The sequence below is a fragment of the Sus scrofa genome, chromosome 15 (assembly GCF_000003025.6).
Source record: "Sus scrofa isolate TJ Tabasco breed Duroc chromosome 15, Sscrofa11.1, whole genome shotgun sequence".
In the NCBI taxonomy this organism is placed as follows: domain Eukaryota; kingdom Metazoa; phylum Chordata; class Mammalia; order Artiodactyla; family Suidae; genus Sus; species Sus scrofa.
This window is the reverse complement of record NC_010457.5, coordinates 47,371,785-47,386,401: the sequence shown is the minus strand read 5'-3', so window position 1 is coordinate 47,386,401 and position 14,617 is coordinate 47,371,785. Positions and strand designations below refer to the sequence as shown.

The 14,617-nt window shown below is 38.3% G+C and overlaps 1 protein-coding gene across 1 annotated transcript in view; it reads left to right on the top strand.

Moving 5' to 3' along the window:
* ADAM5 (a disintegrin and metallopeptidase domain 5) overlaps positions 9,995-14,617 on the top strand; it is a 33,265-nt gene continuing 28,642 nt past the window's right edge. Inside the window, exons 1-2 of the mRNA XM_021074731.1 lie at positions 9,995-10,187; positions 11,229-11,308. Coding sequence (XP_020930390.1) covers positions 10,133-10,187; positions 11,229-11,308 — 135 coding nt within the window. The 5' untranslated portion in view covers positions 9,995-10,132. The remainder of the gene's footprint in view (positions 10,188-11,228; positions 11,309-14,617) is intronic.

Sequence of the window (14,617 nt, the reverse complement as noted above, 5' to 3'; positions counted from 1 at the left end):
TGGGCTCTCGAGGTTATAATATATATTCTTGATTCATTACAGTCTACCTTGAATCATTTTTTTTCTATTTAACAAACAACAAAATAACTTTTCAGCAGTATTCCTATTACGTCCTTCTGTCCATGGTGCTACTACATTTAATTCTACATATTTTATAAATTTCATCTATACATTGCTGTTATTTCCACCTGAAATAGTCAGTAGTGTTCAAAAATTTATATGGTTCTTTACATATTTTCATAATGTGCATCTAATTAATTTTTTAATCTATTTTCTATAATGATGGACAGGTAACTTGTTATAGCTCCCACCATCACAAATAAACTGCAAACAGCTTTGCTCATGTTCTGATAGTTCTTTGCAAGAGTTTCTCTAGATTGTCTTTTGTGTACAATAGGATCACCATTACACCCAATATATATCATATTAACATCATTCCACAGAAATTCCCTTGTTTCTGTCTACAGTCAGTTCCTTCCCTCACCTCTAATCTCAAGGCAACCATTCATCTGTTTCCGTCACTACAATCTTGGCCTTTAACAGTATAAAATATACATGACATTATGTACATGAGGGCTTTACTCTGTGGATCCTGAGCTTTCATGGTTCCCTTCTTCTTGAATTTCCAGTTTCTTCAACAGCCCCACATTTTGCCCTTTGAAATCACAATCCAAAAAGCTTTCCACAGCAATGCCAGATCCAAGCCGTGTCTGCGACCTACACCACAAAGCTTACAGCAACACCAGATCCTTAACCCACTGAGCAAGGGCAGGGATCGAACCTGCATCCTCATGGATACTAGTCGGGTTCTTAACTTACTGAGCTACATCAGGAATTCCTTACTTTTTTTTCTTAAGTTCACTAAGTCTCTCTTCTATTCTCCCCATTAAGCTGTTGAACATCTACTGAGTTTTTTATTTTGTTATTTTTGAGTTTTAAAATTTCTATTTGCCTCTTTATATCTTCTACTTATTTGCTGAAACTTATTTCTTCATTGGTATCAAGTGTGTTCTTAATTGCCCATTGAAGCATTTTTATGATAGCCTCCTTCAAGTGTTTGCAGATAATTGCACATCTATGTCATTTTGGTGTGAATGTCTATTGTCTTTTCTCATTCAATTTGCGGTTTTCTTGTTTTGAGACTCTGGGTCTTATTTAAATCTGCTTTACTGGTACTCCATTGACACTACACTGGGAAATGGGGTGTGATAACACATTCTTTTCAGGTGACAGTGAAAGTCTAGCTTCCCTAGTGGCTGCCTTGATGCCCTGGCCATTGGAGGGTGTGGGGGATGGGCATGGTTATTGGTAGGCAGAGGTGTCATTTTACTTTTATTTTATTTTATTTTTTTGCTTTTTAGGGCTGTACCTGCGGCATATGGAAGTTCACAGGCTAGGGGTTGAATTGGAGCTGCAGCTGCTGGCCTACACCACAGTCACAGCCAGGAGGGATCCAAGCAGCATCTGCAACCTACATCATAACTCACAGCAATGCTGGATCCTTAACCCACTGAGCAAAGCCAGGGATAGAACCCTCATCCTCATGGATACTAATCAGGTTCACAACCTGCTGAGCCACAGAGGAACTCCCTAGAGGTAGTTTAGACTTCACACTAGTCCTCAGCTGACGCTCATCTGGCTGGGAGTGGTGGCGGAAAGGCACCTCATTACTGCTCCCCATGTGGCCCAAAACAGGATAAACTAAAGAAATATATAACTAAAAACAAACTTTTGGAAGTTAAGACAAATAAATCTTTAAAGAAGCCAAGGAGAAATGACACATGACCTATAGAGCAATGATGATTCATGACAGCAGTTTCCTCGGAAATCATGGAGACAAAGGAAGTGACATAACATTTTCAAGTACTAAATAAAAGAACTGTGAACACAGAAATCTATATCCAGCAAAAATACCCTTCAGAAATGAAAGTGAAATAAAGATATTCTGAGATGGGAGTTCCCATTTTGACTCTGTGGGTTAAGAACCCAACAGTGTCCATGAAGATGCAGGGTTTGATACTTGGCCTTGCTCAGTGGGTTAAGGATCCAGGGTTGCCCCAGGCTGCCATGTAGTCTCGGATGCTGCTTGGATTCCCTGTTGCTGTGGCTGCAGCTCAGCTCCAATTCAACCCCAAGCCAGGGAACTTCAACATGCTGCAGCAGTGGCCCTTTAAAAGAAAAAAAGATATTCTGAGATGAAGGAAAACAGGGCATATATCACTAGTAAACTTGTTCTTTAAAATAGCTAAAGGAAATCATGAAGAAAGAGAGGAAATTATAATAAAAGGAAACTTGGAATATCAGAATGACAATACTAGAAAGGGTAATAACTATATAGGCAAAAATAAAGGATTATTCTTCTGCTCTTGAGTTTTAAAAATTGTTCCAGTTAAAAGCAAAAATTATGACATTGTCAGAATATTTCATAGTGGGGAGGAAGGTAAAGGGACCAAAATGGTGGTTAGGTATCAACATTCTACTTGAAGTGGTAAAACACTGAAACTGGCAGTCTGTGATAAACCATGTATGTTTAGTGTGATCTCTAAAACCACTAAAATTTTTTTTACAATTTTTATTCAATTCTAAAAACACTACATAAAAATGAGGTACCAAAAATGTTCAAGTAACCTATATGAAGGCAGGAAGTAGGTAACAAAGGAAGGGAAAGGCAGAGAACAAAATACAGCCTAAGGTCAGGCTTAACTTCTTACCTATTAATTATTACAATATATTCTTACCTTTTAATGATTAAATTCTTACCTAATTATTACAATATAGTCTTACCTATTAATTATTACAATACCAATTAAAAGAGATTGCAGAATGGATTTTTAAAATGACGCAATTATACGCTTTCTAAAAAAACTCGCTTCAAATATGACGGTATAGGTAGGTTAAATGTTGAATGATGGAAACATACATGATGCAAACACAAATCAAGAGAATGCTGTGGTGGCTATATTAATATAAAAATAGACTTCAGAGCAATGAAAAGTACTAGAGTGACATTACATAGTGATAAAAGGGTAAATCCACCAAAAATACATAACAATACATTGCTGCAAAATACATTAAGGAAAACTGGTAGAACTGAGAGAAGAAATAGATGAATCCACTGTATTATCAGTTGGGAACTTTTATACCTTTCTCTTAGCACTTTATAGGACCACTAGAAACAAAGGTATAGAATGAACTGTCCCATCAACCAGTGGAATTAAGTGGACATTTATAGAAATTTTACCTGACAACAGGAGAATATACATTCTGTCTAAGCACACATGGAACATTTACCAAGTCAGGCTACATTTTGCATCATAGAATGGCTCTCAAATATCTCTGTCTCCTTGTTCTTATACCTACAGATTGAATCTGGGAAAAACCTAGTGGCTTGCTTCTAATAAAGAGAATGCCACAAAATGATGGGACATTCCTTCCAAGATTAGGTAATAAAAAAGCTATTTTTCCATCATGCTCATACTCCCTTTCTTTCTCTTACTCTCCTCACTCATTTGCACTGATGAAGCAGGGTTCCATGGCATGAGATAGAGCATAGAGAGGTCCACGTGGGAAGGAACTGAGGCTGGCCTTCTTTCTACAGCCAGTGAGAGACTAAGGGTTCCTGCTCAATAGTAAATGAACTGAATCTTGCTACAGTGACAGAAGCAAACATATCCTTACCTAATCAAGCCATGAGATGACTGAGGCCCCAGGGGGCACTATGAATCCTAATTGAGATAGACTCTAAATCAGAGGATCCCATATGGTACCTGAATTCCTGATCTACAGAAATTATGATAATAAATATTAATATGTAAGAAAAACACCAAAAGGGGAAAATAGAAGCAAGGGAACTACATAACAGCCAGAAAGCATTTAATAAGATGGCATTACATAGTACCCAAAGCAATCTACAGATTTAATGTGATCCGTATCAAATTGCTCATGACATTTTTCACAGAACTAGAAAAAATAATCCAAAAATTTATATGGAACCATAAAAGACCCAGAATTGCCAAAGCTATCCTAAGGGGAAAAAAAGAAAGCAACAAAGCAGAAGGCAAAGCTTTCCCAGATTCCAAACAATACTGCAAAGCTACAGTAATCAAGACAGTATGGTATTGATACAAAAACAGACATATGGATCAGTGGAACAGAATAGGGAGCCCAGAAATAAACCCACCTACCTACAGTCAATTAATCTTTGACAAAGGAGGCAAGAATATAAAATGGGAAAAAAATCTCTTCAGCAAGTGGTGCTGAGAAAATTGGACAGCTGCATATAAATCAATGGAACTAGAACATCCTCACACCATGCACAAAAATAAACTCAAAATGGCTTAAAGGCTTAAACATAAGACATGACACCATAAAATTCATAGAAGAGAACATACACAAAACATTCTCTGACAAAAATTGTAAGAATCTTTTCTTAGGTCAGTCTCCCAAGGCAATAGAAATAAAAACAAAAATAAACCAATAGGACCTAATCAAACTTACAAGCTTTTGCACAGCAAAGGAAACCATAAAAAAAGAAAGACATTCTACAGAATGGGAGAAAATAATTGCAAATGATGCTACAGATAAGGGTTTAATCTCCAAAATATAAAAATAATTCAACTTGATCACAACAATTAAAACAACCCAACTGAAAAATGGTCAGAAGACCTAAACATATTTCTCCAAAGAAGACATACACATGGCCAGTAGGCACAAGAAAAAATGCTGAACATCACTAATTATTAGAGTAATGCAAATCAAAACTACAATGAGGTACCACCTCACACCAGTCAGAATGGCCATAATTAATAAGTCTATAAATAACAAATGCTGGAGAGGGTGTGGAGAAAAGGGAACCCTCCTACACTTCTGGTGGGAATGTAAATTGATAAAACAACTATAGAAAACAGTATGGAGGTTCCTCAGAAAATTAAAAATAAAACTACCATATGATCCAGAAATTCACTCCTGGGCATATATCCAGATAGGAAACTATGATTCAGAAAGATACATGCATCCCTATGTTCATTGCAGCACTATTTACAATAGCCAAGACATGGAAAAACTTAAATGCCCGTTGATGGATGAATGGATTAGGAAGGTGTGATACACATATACAATGGAATACTACTCAGCCGTGAAAAGAATGAGATCATGCCTTTTGTAGCAACATGGATGCAACTACAGATTGTTATCATATTAAGTGAAGTAAGTCAGAAGGAAAAAGACAAATACCATATGATATCATTTATATGTGGAATCTGAAATATGGCATAAATGAACCTATCTACACAATAGAGGCAGACTCAGACCTACAGAACAGACTTGTGGTTGCCAAGGGGGAGTGGGAGGGAGAGGGATGAACTGAGAGTTTGGGATTAGTAGAGGCAAACTATTATATTTGTAATGGATAAGCAATGAGGTCCTACTGTGTAGCATGGGGACTATTTCCATCCCTTGAGATAGAACATGATGGAAGATAATATAAGAAAGGGAATGTATGTAGTACTGGAAGTCCTAGCTAGAACAATCAGGAAAGATGAAGAAATTGAAGAAATAAAAGGCATCTATAGATACAAAAATTATCAACAAAATATGAACAAACCTAATTAAGTAGTACATTAAAATGACCAAGTGGGATTTACCTCTGGGATTCACTCATGGTTCAACATACAGAAATCGATAAACATGATGCACCACATTAACAGAATGAAAGATAAAACTCATACAATCATCTCAACAGATGCAAAAAAAAGAATTTGAAAAAATATAACATCCATTCATGATAAAAACCTTCAACCAAATGGATATACAGAAGGATACACCTTCCGTATAGCCAATTTGTTGGATATAGAGAAGGTGTAGTCCTTTCATTACTATTTATTACACCATGATCAAGTGGGATTTATTCCAGGGATGCAAGGATTTTTTTAATATCAACAATCTAAACAATGTGATAAACTACATTGAAAAATTGAATAATAAAGACCATAGGATCATCTCAATAGATAAAAAAAAAACTTTTGACAAAATTAAACATTCATTTATGATAAAACTCTCCAGAAAGTGCGCATAGAGGGAACATACCTCAACATAATGAAGGCCATGTATGACAAACTCACAGCTAACATAATACACAACTGTGAAAAGATTACAAATTCTAAGATCAGGAAAAAGACAAGCATGCCCACTCTCATCACTTTTATTCAACATGATATTGGAAGTTTTAGCCACAGCAATCAGACAAGAAAAGGAAATAAAAGGAATCCAAATTGGAAAGGAAGAAGCAATACTGTCACAGTTTGCAGATGACATAATACTATACATAGAAAACCCTAAAGACAACACCAGAGAGCTACTAGAGCTCACCAATGGATTCAGTAAAGTTTCAGGACACAAAATTAATATAAAGAAATCTGTTGCATTTCTGTACAACAATAATGATTTATCATAAAGAGAAATTAAAGAAATAATACCTGGCGTTCCCATCATAGTGCAGCGGAAATGAATCCAACTAGGAACCATGAGGTTTTGGGTTCAATCCTTGGCCTTGCTCAGTGGGTTAAGGATTTGGCATTGCCATGAGCTGTGGTATAGGTAGCAGATGCAGCTCAGATCTGGCATTGCTGTGGCTATGGTGTAGGCCAGCAGCTGTAGCTCTGATTAGACCCCTAGCCTGGGATTCTCCATACACCGTGGGTGTGGCCCTAAAAGGACAAAAGACAAAAAGAGAAAGAAAGGAAGAAAGAAAAAAGAAAGAAATAAAAGAAAGAAAGAAAGAATACCATTTACTATTATATCAAAAATAATAAAATGCCTAGGAAGAAATCTGCCTAAGGAGGTAAAAGGTCTGTACTCAGAAAACTGTAAGACAACATAAACAGATGGAAAGGTATACCATGTTCATGGACTGGAAGAATTACTGTTAAATGACCATACTATCCAACTGATCTACAAATTCAATGCAATGCCTATCAAAACACCAACACTTTTCACAAAACTATAACAAGTTATTTTAAAATTTGTATGGAAACATAAAAGACCCCAAATAGCTGAGAGATAATCTTGAGAAGAACAGAGCTGGAGGAATCACATGCTCTGACTTCAAACTATAGCAGAAAGCTACAGTAATCAAAATATCATGGTACTGGCACAAAAAAAAAGACACATGGATCAGTGGAACATAATAGGGAGGATATGGAGAAAATGGAACCCTTTTACACTGTCCATGGGAATGAAAATTGGTGCAGTTACAGTGGAAAATGAAAAATAGAGCTACCATACAACCCACCAATTCCACTCCTAGGCAAAAAAAAAAAAACCCACAAAAACATTAATTCAAAAAGATACATGCACTTCAATGTTCATAGAAGCATTAATTGCAGTTGCCAACATATGGAAGCAACCTAAATGTTCATCAACAGATGAATCAATAAAGATGTGTTTTATATAAATATATATATACACACACACATACACAATGGAATATCACTGAACCATAAAAAGAGTGGAATTTTGCCCTTTGTGACCACATGGGTGGACTTGGAGAATATTATGCTAAGTGAAAAAGTCAGAGAAAGACAAATACTATATGATGTCACATATGTAGAATCTAAAAAAAAAATACAACAAACTAGTGATTATAACACAAAAGAAACAGACTCACAGATACCAGGGAACAAAGTAGTGGTTACCACTGGGGAGAAACAATGTAGCTGTGGGGCATTAAGAGGTACAAACTATTACATATAAAAGCTATAAGGATGTACTGTACAACATAGGGAATATAGCCAGTATTTTATAATAACTAAAAGTGGGGTACAACTTTTAAAAATTGTGAATCATTATATTGTACACCTATAACTTACATAAGGTACATCAACTATACTCCAGTAAAAAAAAAATAGGTGATCTTAACACACATAAAAATATTAAAAAATGGGCAGAGGAGCTGAATAGACATTTTTCCAAAGAAGATATCCAAATGGCCAACAGCTATATGACAAGATGCTCAACATAGCTAATCGTCAAGGAATGCAAATCAAAGCTACAATGAGATATAATTTCATACCTGTTAGATTGGCTATTATCAAAAAGATAAGCAATAACAGGTGTTGGCATGGATGTGGAGAAAAGGGAACCCTTGTGCACTGTTGGGTAGAATGCAGTTTGGTACAGCCGCTATGGAAAATAGTATTGAGGTTCCCTAAAATATTAAAAACAGAACTACTATATGAGCCAGCAGTCCTATCTCTGGGTATATGTCCAAATGAAATGGAAACAGGATATCGAAAAAAATATCTGCACCTCTGGGTTCATTGCAGCATTAGTCACAATAGGCAGAGTATGAAAAAAAATTGTGTCAATCAGCGGATGAATGGATAAAGAAGATGTAACTGAATATATACCCAACCCCAACCCCATGCACACACCTTCAGTGAGCAGGAGAGAAGCTGAATACTGAGTTGAATCACCAATGACTAATAATTTAATCAACTACACTTACAAAATGAGTCCTGCATAATAAACCAAAAGTTTGGGATTCAGGGAGCTTCTGGGTTCATGAACCCATGGAAATACATAGAGAGCAGCGCACTCAGAGAGGGCAGGAAGACTTCTTCATTTTTCCCATACCTTGCCCTATTCACCTTTTCTATCTGGCTATTCCTGAGTTATGCCCGTTAATGTATAAATAGGTAATCTAGCAGATGATGGGTTATCTCTGAGGTCCGTGGGTCACTGCAGCCAACTCAAGGAGAGCCCTGTGGGGACCCCCAACCCACAGCTGGTTTGTCAGAAGCACAGGTGGCAATGTGGATTTGTGATTGTTAGCTGAAGTGTGGGAGGAGGGGCAGCCTTGGTGGACCAAGCCCTTTATTGTGGTGTCTGACACTATCTCCAAGTAGAGGGTGTCAGAAGTGAGTTGAAGGGTAAGACCCAGAATTATTGTCGGTGACCGGAAACCTCTCACCTTCCTACACTAGGTACAGATGCTTAGGTATCCAATTTTGTTTCAAAATGAAGCCACCATATTTATATGTGAGTATTCTAATTGTTTTTTAAGGAGGAGGAGAAAATGCTTGTCAATCCATTTTCCTTAATTTCAGTGAAGAGATATTTATCTAAGAAATTGTAATGTTCATTTGTAATATTCCTTCTCAGGAAGATTGCATTCTTTTCCATTTTGCAAGACTGCCATGGCAATTTCTTCAATGTAGTTAAGTATTAAAGAGGCATTTGCTTATGCTTTTCAGATCACTGGAGATCTGGAAAGATTTACAAGTTTATGATATCCAAGAACTTGTCAAGCACGGACCAAGAGTTTCATGGGGTTGTTTTTTTTTGGATGCTTGTGAGCAGGCTATAAAGCGGGTTCGGATCCCTTCATGTCACTTGTGGCTTATTTTAACGTATTTAATATGATGTGGGCTAGGATCTGTAAAGGAAAGTGCCTATAGACCTTAGGAAATCAAACTATTCTTGCTCCCACTAGAGGCAGAAGGTAAAAAGGGCTAATTAAAGATGTAAGAATTAGGGGTTGCAGGATGACAGAGTGTGGTAATAATAATTTGGGACATAAAGGAAGATTTTGAGGAAGTCTCTATTCGAACACGGACTGTATGGGGAGAGGGGTCTTCTGAATTCAATAGCTGTCTAGTCACGGCGTATGCAACCATGAAATTTAGAAAATAGCTGTCTAGTCACAGCGTTTGCAACAGTCCGTGCAAATATATGCATTTTGCCTGTTTGGGTGGCATGCAATGTCTTGGGAGGAAACTTCTTTGCTGTCAGTAACGTGAGCATTTTTACCTTTGTCCTCCTCCCTGTAATTAAAAATTACGTCACAAATCCCCAGTCTAATAAAAGGGGCAAGCGAAACCCTCGCCGCAACTGAGAGCTGAACATCACGCAGCCTTTCCTTCCTTCCCTAGAAGCAGTCTGGGCCAAGGTCTTGGCGGTTCTCCACGGAGCCAACCCCTGCCCTCCAGCCCCACCCCCCTGCTTTTTGCTTCCATACTTCCTTCCGAGCAGCTCCCGCGCGCCCCCTGCCGGCGTTTCTTCCTCCGTCCGCGCGCTGCCTGCTCTAAGCCTCAACCGTCTCAGTCAGCCAACGCGGCTCTAGGTCAGCGGAGCCATGTTCCTTCTTCTGGTCCTTCTCACCGGCCTCGGGGGACTGCACGCAGGCCTCAGTGAGTCCACACACTCCCCTGTACCCCATCCGGGTTGCGGAGAGGACTTAGTTCGGTTGGTCCAGAATCCAAGCGCAGATCTCACCCTGGCCCCTTTTTGCTTTCCCCACCTGTCATCTCCTTGCCCTTGGCCTCAGGGTCTGTATACAGGAAGGTAGAGAGGCAGCTTCCGGGTGGAAAATCTTTTCTTTCTCTGGGGTGGTTTCCTCGTCTGTAAAATGGACAGAAATGAAAGCTGTGGTCCTTTCTGAATCCAGAATATGTTCTTCTAGAAATATGTGCATCTACACGAAGAAGCCATTTATCTTCTTGGCAACTGCCGTCCTCCACCTTCTCCATGGAAAATTGCAGATCGCCCTTGTTTTCAATATTCTGCTTTTTAAAAAAAATTTTTCCTGCAGATGATCCTGCTTTCTTGATGCATGTGTGTTTTATTATTTCCACACCTCTTTTCCAACACGTAATTTGTAGCCCAGTATTACCTAGTCAAACTGCCTAACGGGGAGAAGGGGGGTTGTGGTGATGGGTGTGTGTGTGTGTGTGTGTGTGTGTGTCTAGATAGAGACAGAGAATAAAAACCTAAGATCTTGACAAGAGTTAAGAAATTTGGGAGTTCCCATCATGGCTCAGTGGTTAACGAATCTGACTAGGAACCATGAGATTTCAGGTTCAATCCTTGGCCTTGCTCAGTGGGTTAAGGATCCAGCATTGCCATGAGCCTTGGTGTAGGATGCAGACTCCACTTGGATCCTGAGATGCTGTGGCGTGGGCCGGCTGCTACAGCTCCGATTAGCTACAGTTCCTAGCTTGGGAACCTCCATATGCCGTGGGTGCGGCCCTAAAAAGCAAAGGAAAAAAAAAAAAAAAGAAAAGAAAGAAAAGAAATTTGTAAGTGGGAATGACCAAAAGAGAGTGGAAAGGAAAAGCAGAGGCATAGATTATACCCCCAAAATTGGTAATGTACTTAGACAAAAAATTGGATTTAGAAATACTGTTAAGATTGCAAGCATCAGTATAACTTTGCTCATTTTTTAATTTTAGGTCCTCATAAAACATTTCTGCATACCACAGTTCCTGAGAAGATTTCATCATCTGAAGCAATAAAAAATCCAGAAAATAATGTAATTGGGAAATCATATTTTTATATCTTAAATTGTATTAAGTTGCTTTTAATGTCAAGGCCACAGTTGCTGGATGGGAGCAGGAATTCAGTTCTTGGAGGCAGAGCTGACTGCCCAGGCCACTTTCACAACGAGGAGCATTTGGATGTGTGTTAATGTCTATGACTGTCTGTGTGTGTTTCTGTTGAGAATGAAGGATTCTAAGAAGGATCTGCCAGGACCAGGGCTTGGGAGAGGCAAGCAAAGTGCTTGGCTCAGGCACTCATTTTAAGGAAGTGGCAAAAAACTGGGGTTCCTCTAGGACCAGGCTTAGAGTGAGGCTGAATAAGGGTCAGATACTGTCTTTCTTTAAAATTTTGATTTTTTTTTTTTTTTTGGTCATGGATTTGCTTTTGGAATTAATTTTAATTGTTTGAAATATTGTATTGAAATAGTATTTATCTTGATTACTGAGTTTTCTGCCTTGGATGTGGCCAAAAATAAATAAATTAAAAAATAAATCAAAGTGTGGGGTGAGGGGATGGGCAGGCCTAGGGGTCAGGCCAGAGGGTATCTTCCGTGGTTTACCTGCCCCATTGTGGGTGGTGTGTGCAGGGAGCATGTGCACTACCCTGCTGCTGCTGTGCTCCTTCTCCTGGTACCCAGTTTTTGCTCCCAGCTCTTTAGAAGTGGCAGTTAGGTTTTTGGTCTTTTTGTGTCTTGTTGTCCATAATTTGCCCCAACTGCACATGCATACAGCTCTTTTTAGTCCTTTATAGTTTGTGTTTTGTTGCTCAAGGAGCACTGCGGCAAAGGGTCCCAGGTCCCAGGTCCCAGGTCCCAGGCCCCAGCCTGTCTCACTGCCAGGTATGCCAAGTAATGTTAGCCCAGAATTTCAAGAACAGAGAGCTGGTTGAGGCAAAAGGAAAAAAAAAAAAAGTGTTTATTTGGGGTTTGTTAGGATTGCTGCCTGGGAGAAACAGATCCAAGAAACACTTGAATTGTGTTTCACCAGACTACAAAATGAGAAAGTTTATAATGGCAAAAACCGCAAGGTTACCTTAATTGTTTATCAAGAATTGGGATTGGAGCTGTTAAGACTTGTGGTTGTCGAAGGGGAGGGGGAGGGAGTGGGATGGACAGGGAGTTTGGGGTTAGGAGGTGCAAAGTATGACATTTAGAATGGATAAGCAAGGAAGTCCTGCTGCACAGCACAGGGAACTATATCCAATCTCCTGGGATAGACCATGATGGAAAATAATATAAGTGAATATATGTATGTTGATGACTGGGTCACTATGCTGTACAGCAGAAATTGACAGAACATTATAAATCAATTATAATAAAAATTTTTGAAAAAAGTAAAGGTGCTAATTAAGCAAGAATTGGTCAAGGTTCACAATGATTGCATAATTGGGAAGAAGATGGGGGAGTCTTAAAACTACAGGGTTGCATCTGGCAGCTGCTAGCAGACATGGTTTTGAAGATGGTTGGCAGTGATCTTGAGTTTGATACAGTTCAGAAAATTTAAGTTCTCAGTGATACAGGAACATTTCTGAAACCCAATCCACCTGTTGACACCAGGCTGCATTTTGGATGCCTGAGCAATAGTTACTTTAATTTTTAATGATCTTAAATAAGTCATCAATTTTATCTCCATAAAAAGCAGTGCACTTTACTCATTAATTCAACTCAATAAGAGAATCTCTACAAATGCTTGCTATTGTCCAAGTCTCATCTGGAAGGGATTTTACTGGCAAAACCATATGAGCAAGCTTCTTTTTTTCCCTAGAAAAATACTATCCAAACAAAAGGAACATTTTTATTTTCTTGTATGGTGATTACTTGCACCCATGGCTATGCCCCAACAAAGAGACACACGTAGGTCTTTCATATTTCTGTAATTTCAGGGGAGCCATTATGTTCTTTAATTGTTGCAGTAAATTTTACTTGCACGTGAAAATTTGCTTCAAGTTTTGGAATAAAAACAACCACTTCTAGTAGTCATGTATTCCACCAGACATTTGGGCAGAAAGACTGATGATACACAGTATGGAAAATCATGACAGTGCCTGCTATAATTCGTGTATCTTCTTCATCTGAATTTTTCTTAATTCTCCAAATTTGTTGTATCACTTTCTACTGTACAAGAAAATCATTTCTTTCTTCTGCTAAGCTGTTAGTATATGCTGGTTTATATTTGACTTTCCACCATTTCTGATGTTCAGTGAACAATTGCAAACTACAAAAAGCTTCTAAAGGACTTTTCCTGAATTGATAAATTTCTATTGTTTGGAAAATTCATTATAAGATCGACACTTGGTGTTTTGGCGTTCTGAGATTTAAATATGCACAAATAAAAAATACCGATAATAGTTTCAAAACTTTTCAAAAAGAATTGAAAATATTGCATTTGAAAATCTTGCAGCTGTGTCAGCGAAACTCACAAGAGTCCAAATTCAAAACTAATCATAAATGGGCTGAACTGTTGAAAGGGTTGTGAACTTGTGAACAAACTATAAATTGAACTTGAGCTATTTTTTTTTTTAAAGTGAACTTCCAATTTGCCTGTAAGAGCCAGTCTTTCTGTAGAAAAAAGCCAGAGTTTATCTTATATAAGATTTCAGGAAGGCTGTTGTTCAGGGACTCCTGGACTTTTGGAAGGAGGAGTGTTTAGGTATTGACAGTCTTTTAGCTGAGTTAGTGTGCTTAGCAGAGTAAGGCTGCTTATAAGCCATCTCATTTTCAGAATCCTTATCAGTGGAGCATCAGTGGAGGGAGTGACTTATGACTGACTCCTATGAGAAGCTATAGCTGTCACTGATTGGCTGACTTTAAGAAACTTGGGGCAGCCGCTGGGATTGGCTGGCTTTTAAAAGCTTCTAATTTAAGCGTGGCTGCTGTAGATGTGCTGATTTTCTGATTGTGCTCATCCAGAGAAGTTATCTCTGATGGTAGTTATTTCTGCATGGCTTGAGACTTTCACCAAAGAATAGTTCCCCCCACTCCACTTTTCAGTTTCAGTCTAGAAAGATTTAACTTTATTATTAATTTTTAATATAGATGTATAATTGACCTGCAACACTATGTTAGTTCCAGGTGCAAAACATAGTGGTTCAATATTTCTATACATTTCAAAATAATTGCCTTGATAAGTCTAGTTACCATCTGTTACTCCACAAAGCAATTACAATATTACTGAGTCATTATCGTATTCTCCAGGCTGTACATTTCATCCCCAGTAACTCACTTATTTTTGTAGCTGAAAGTTTGTACCTCTTTATCTTCTTCACCTATTTCACTCATGCCCCAACTCTCTCCCTGTGGCAA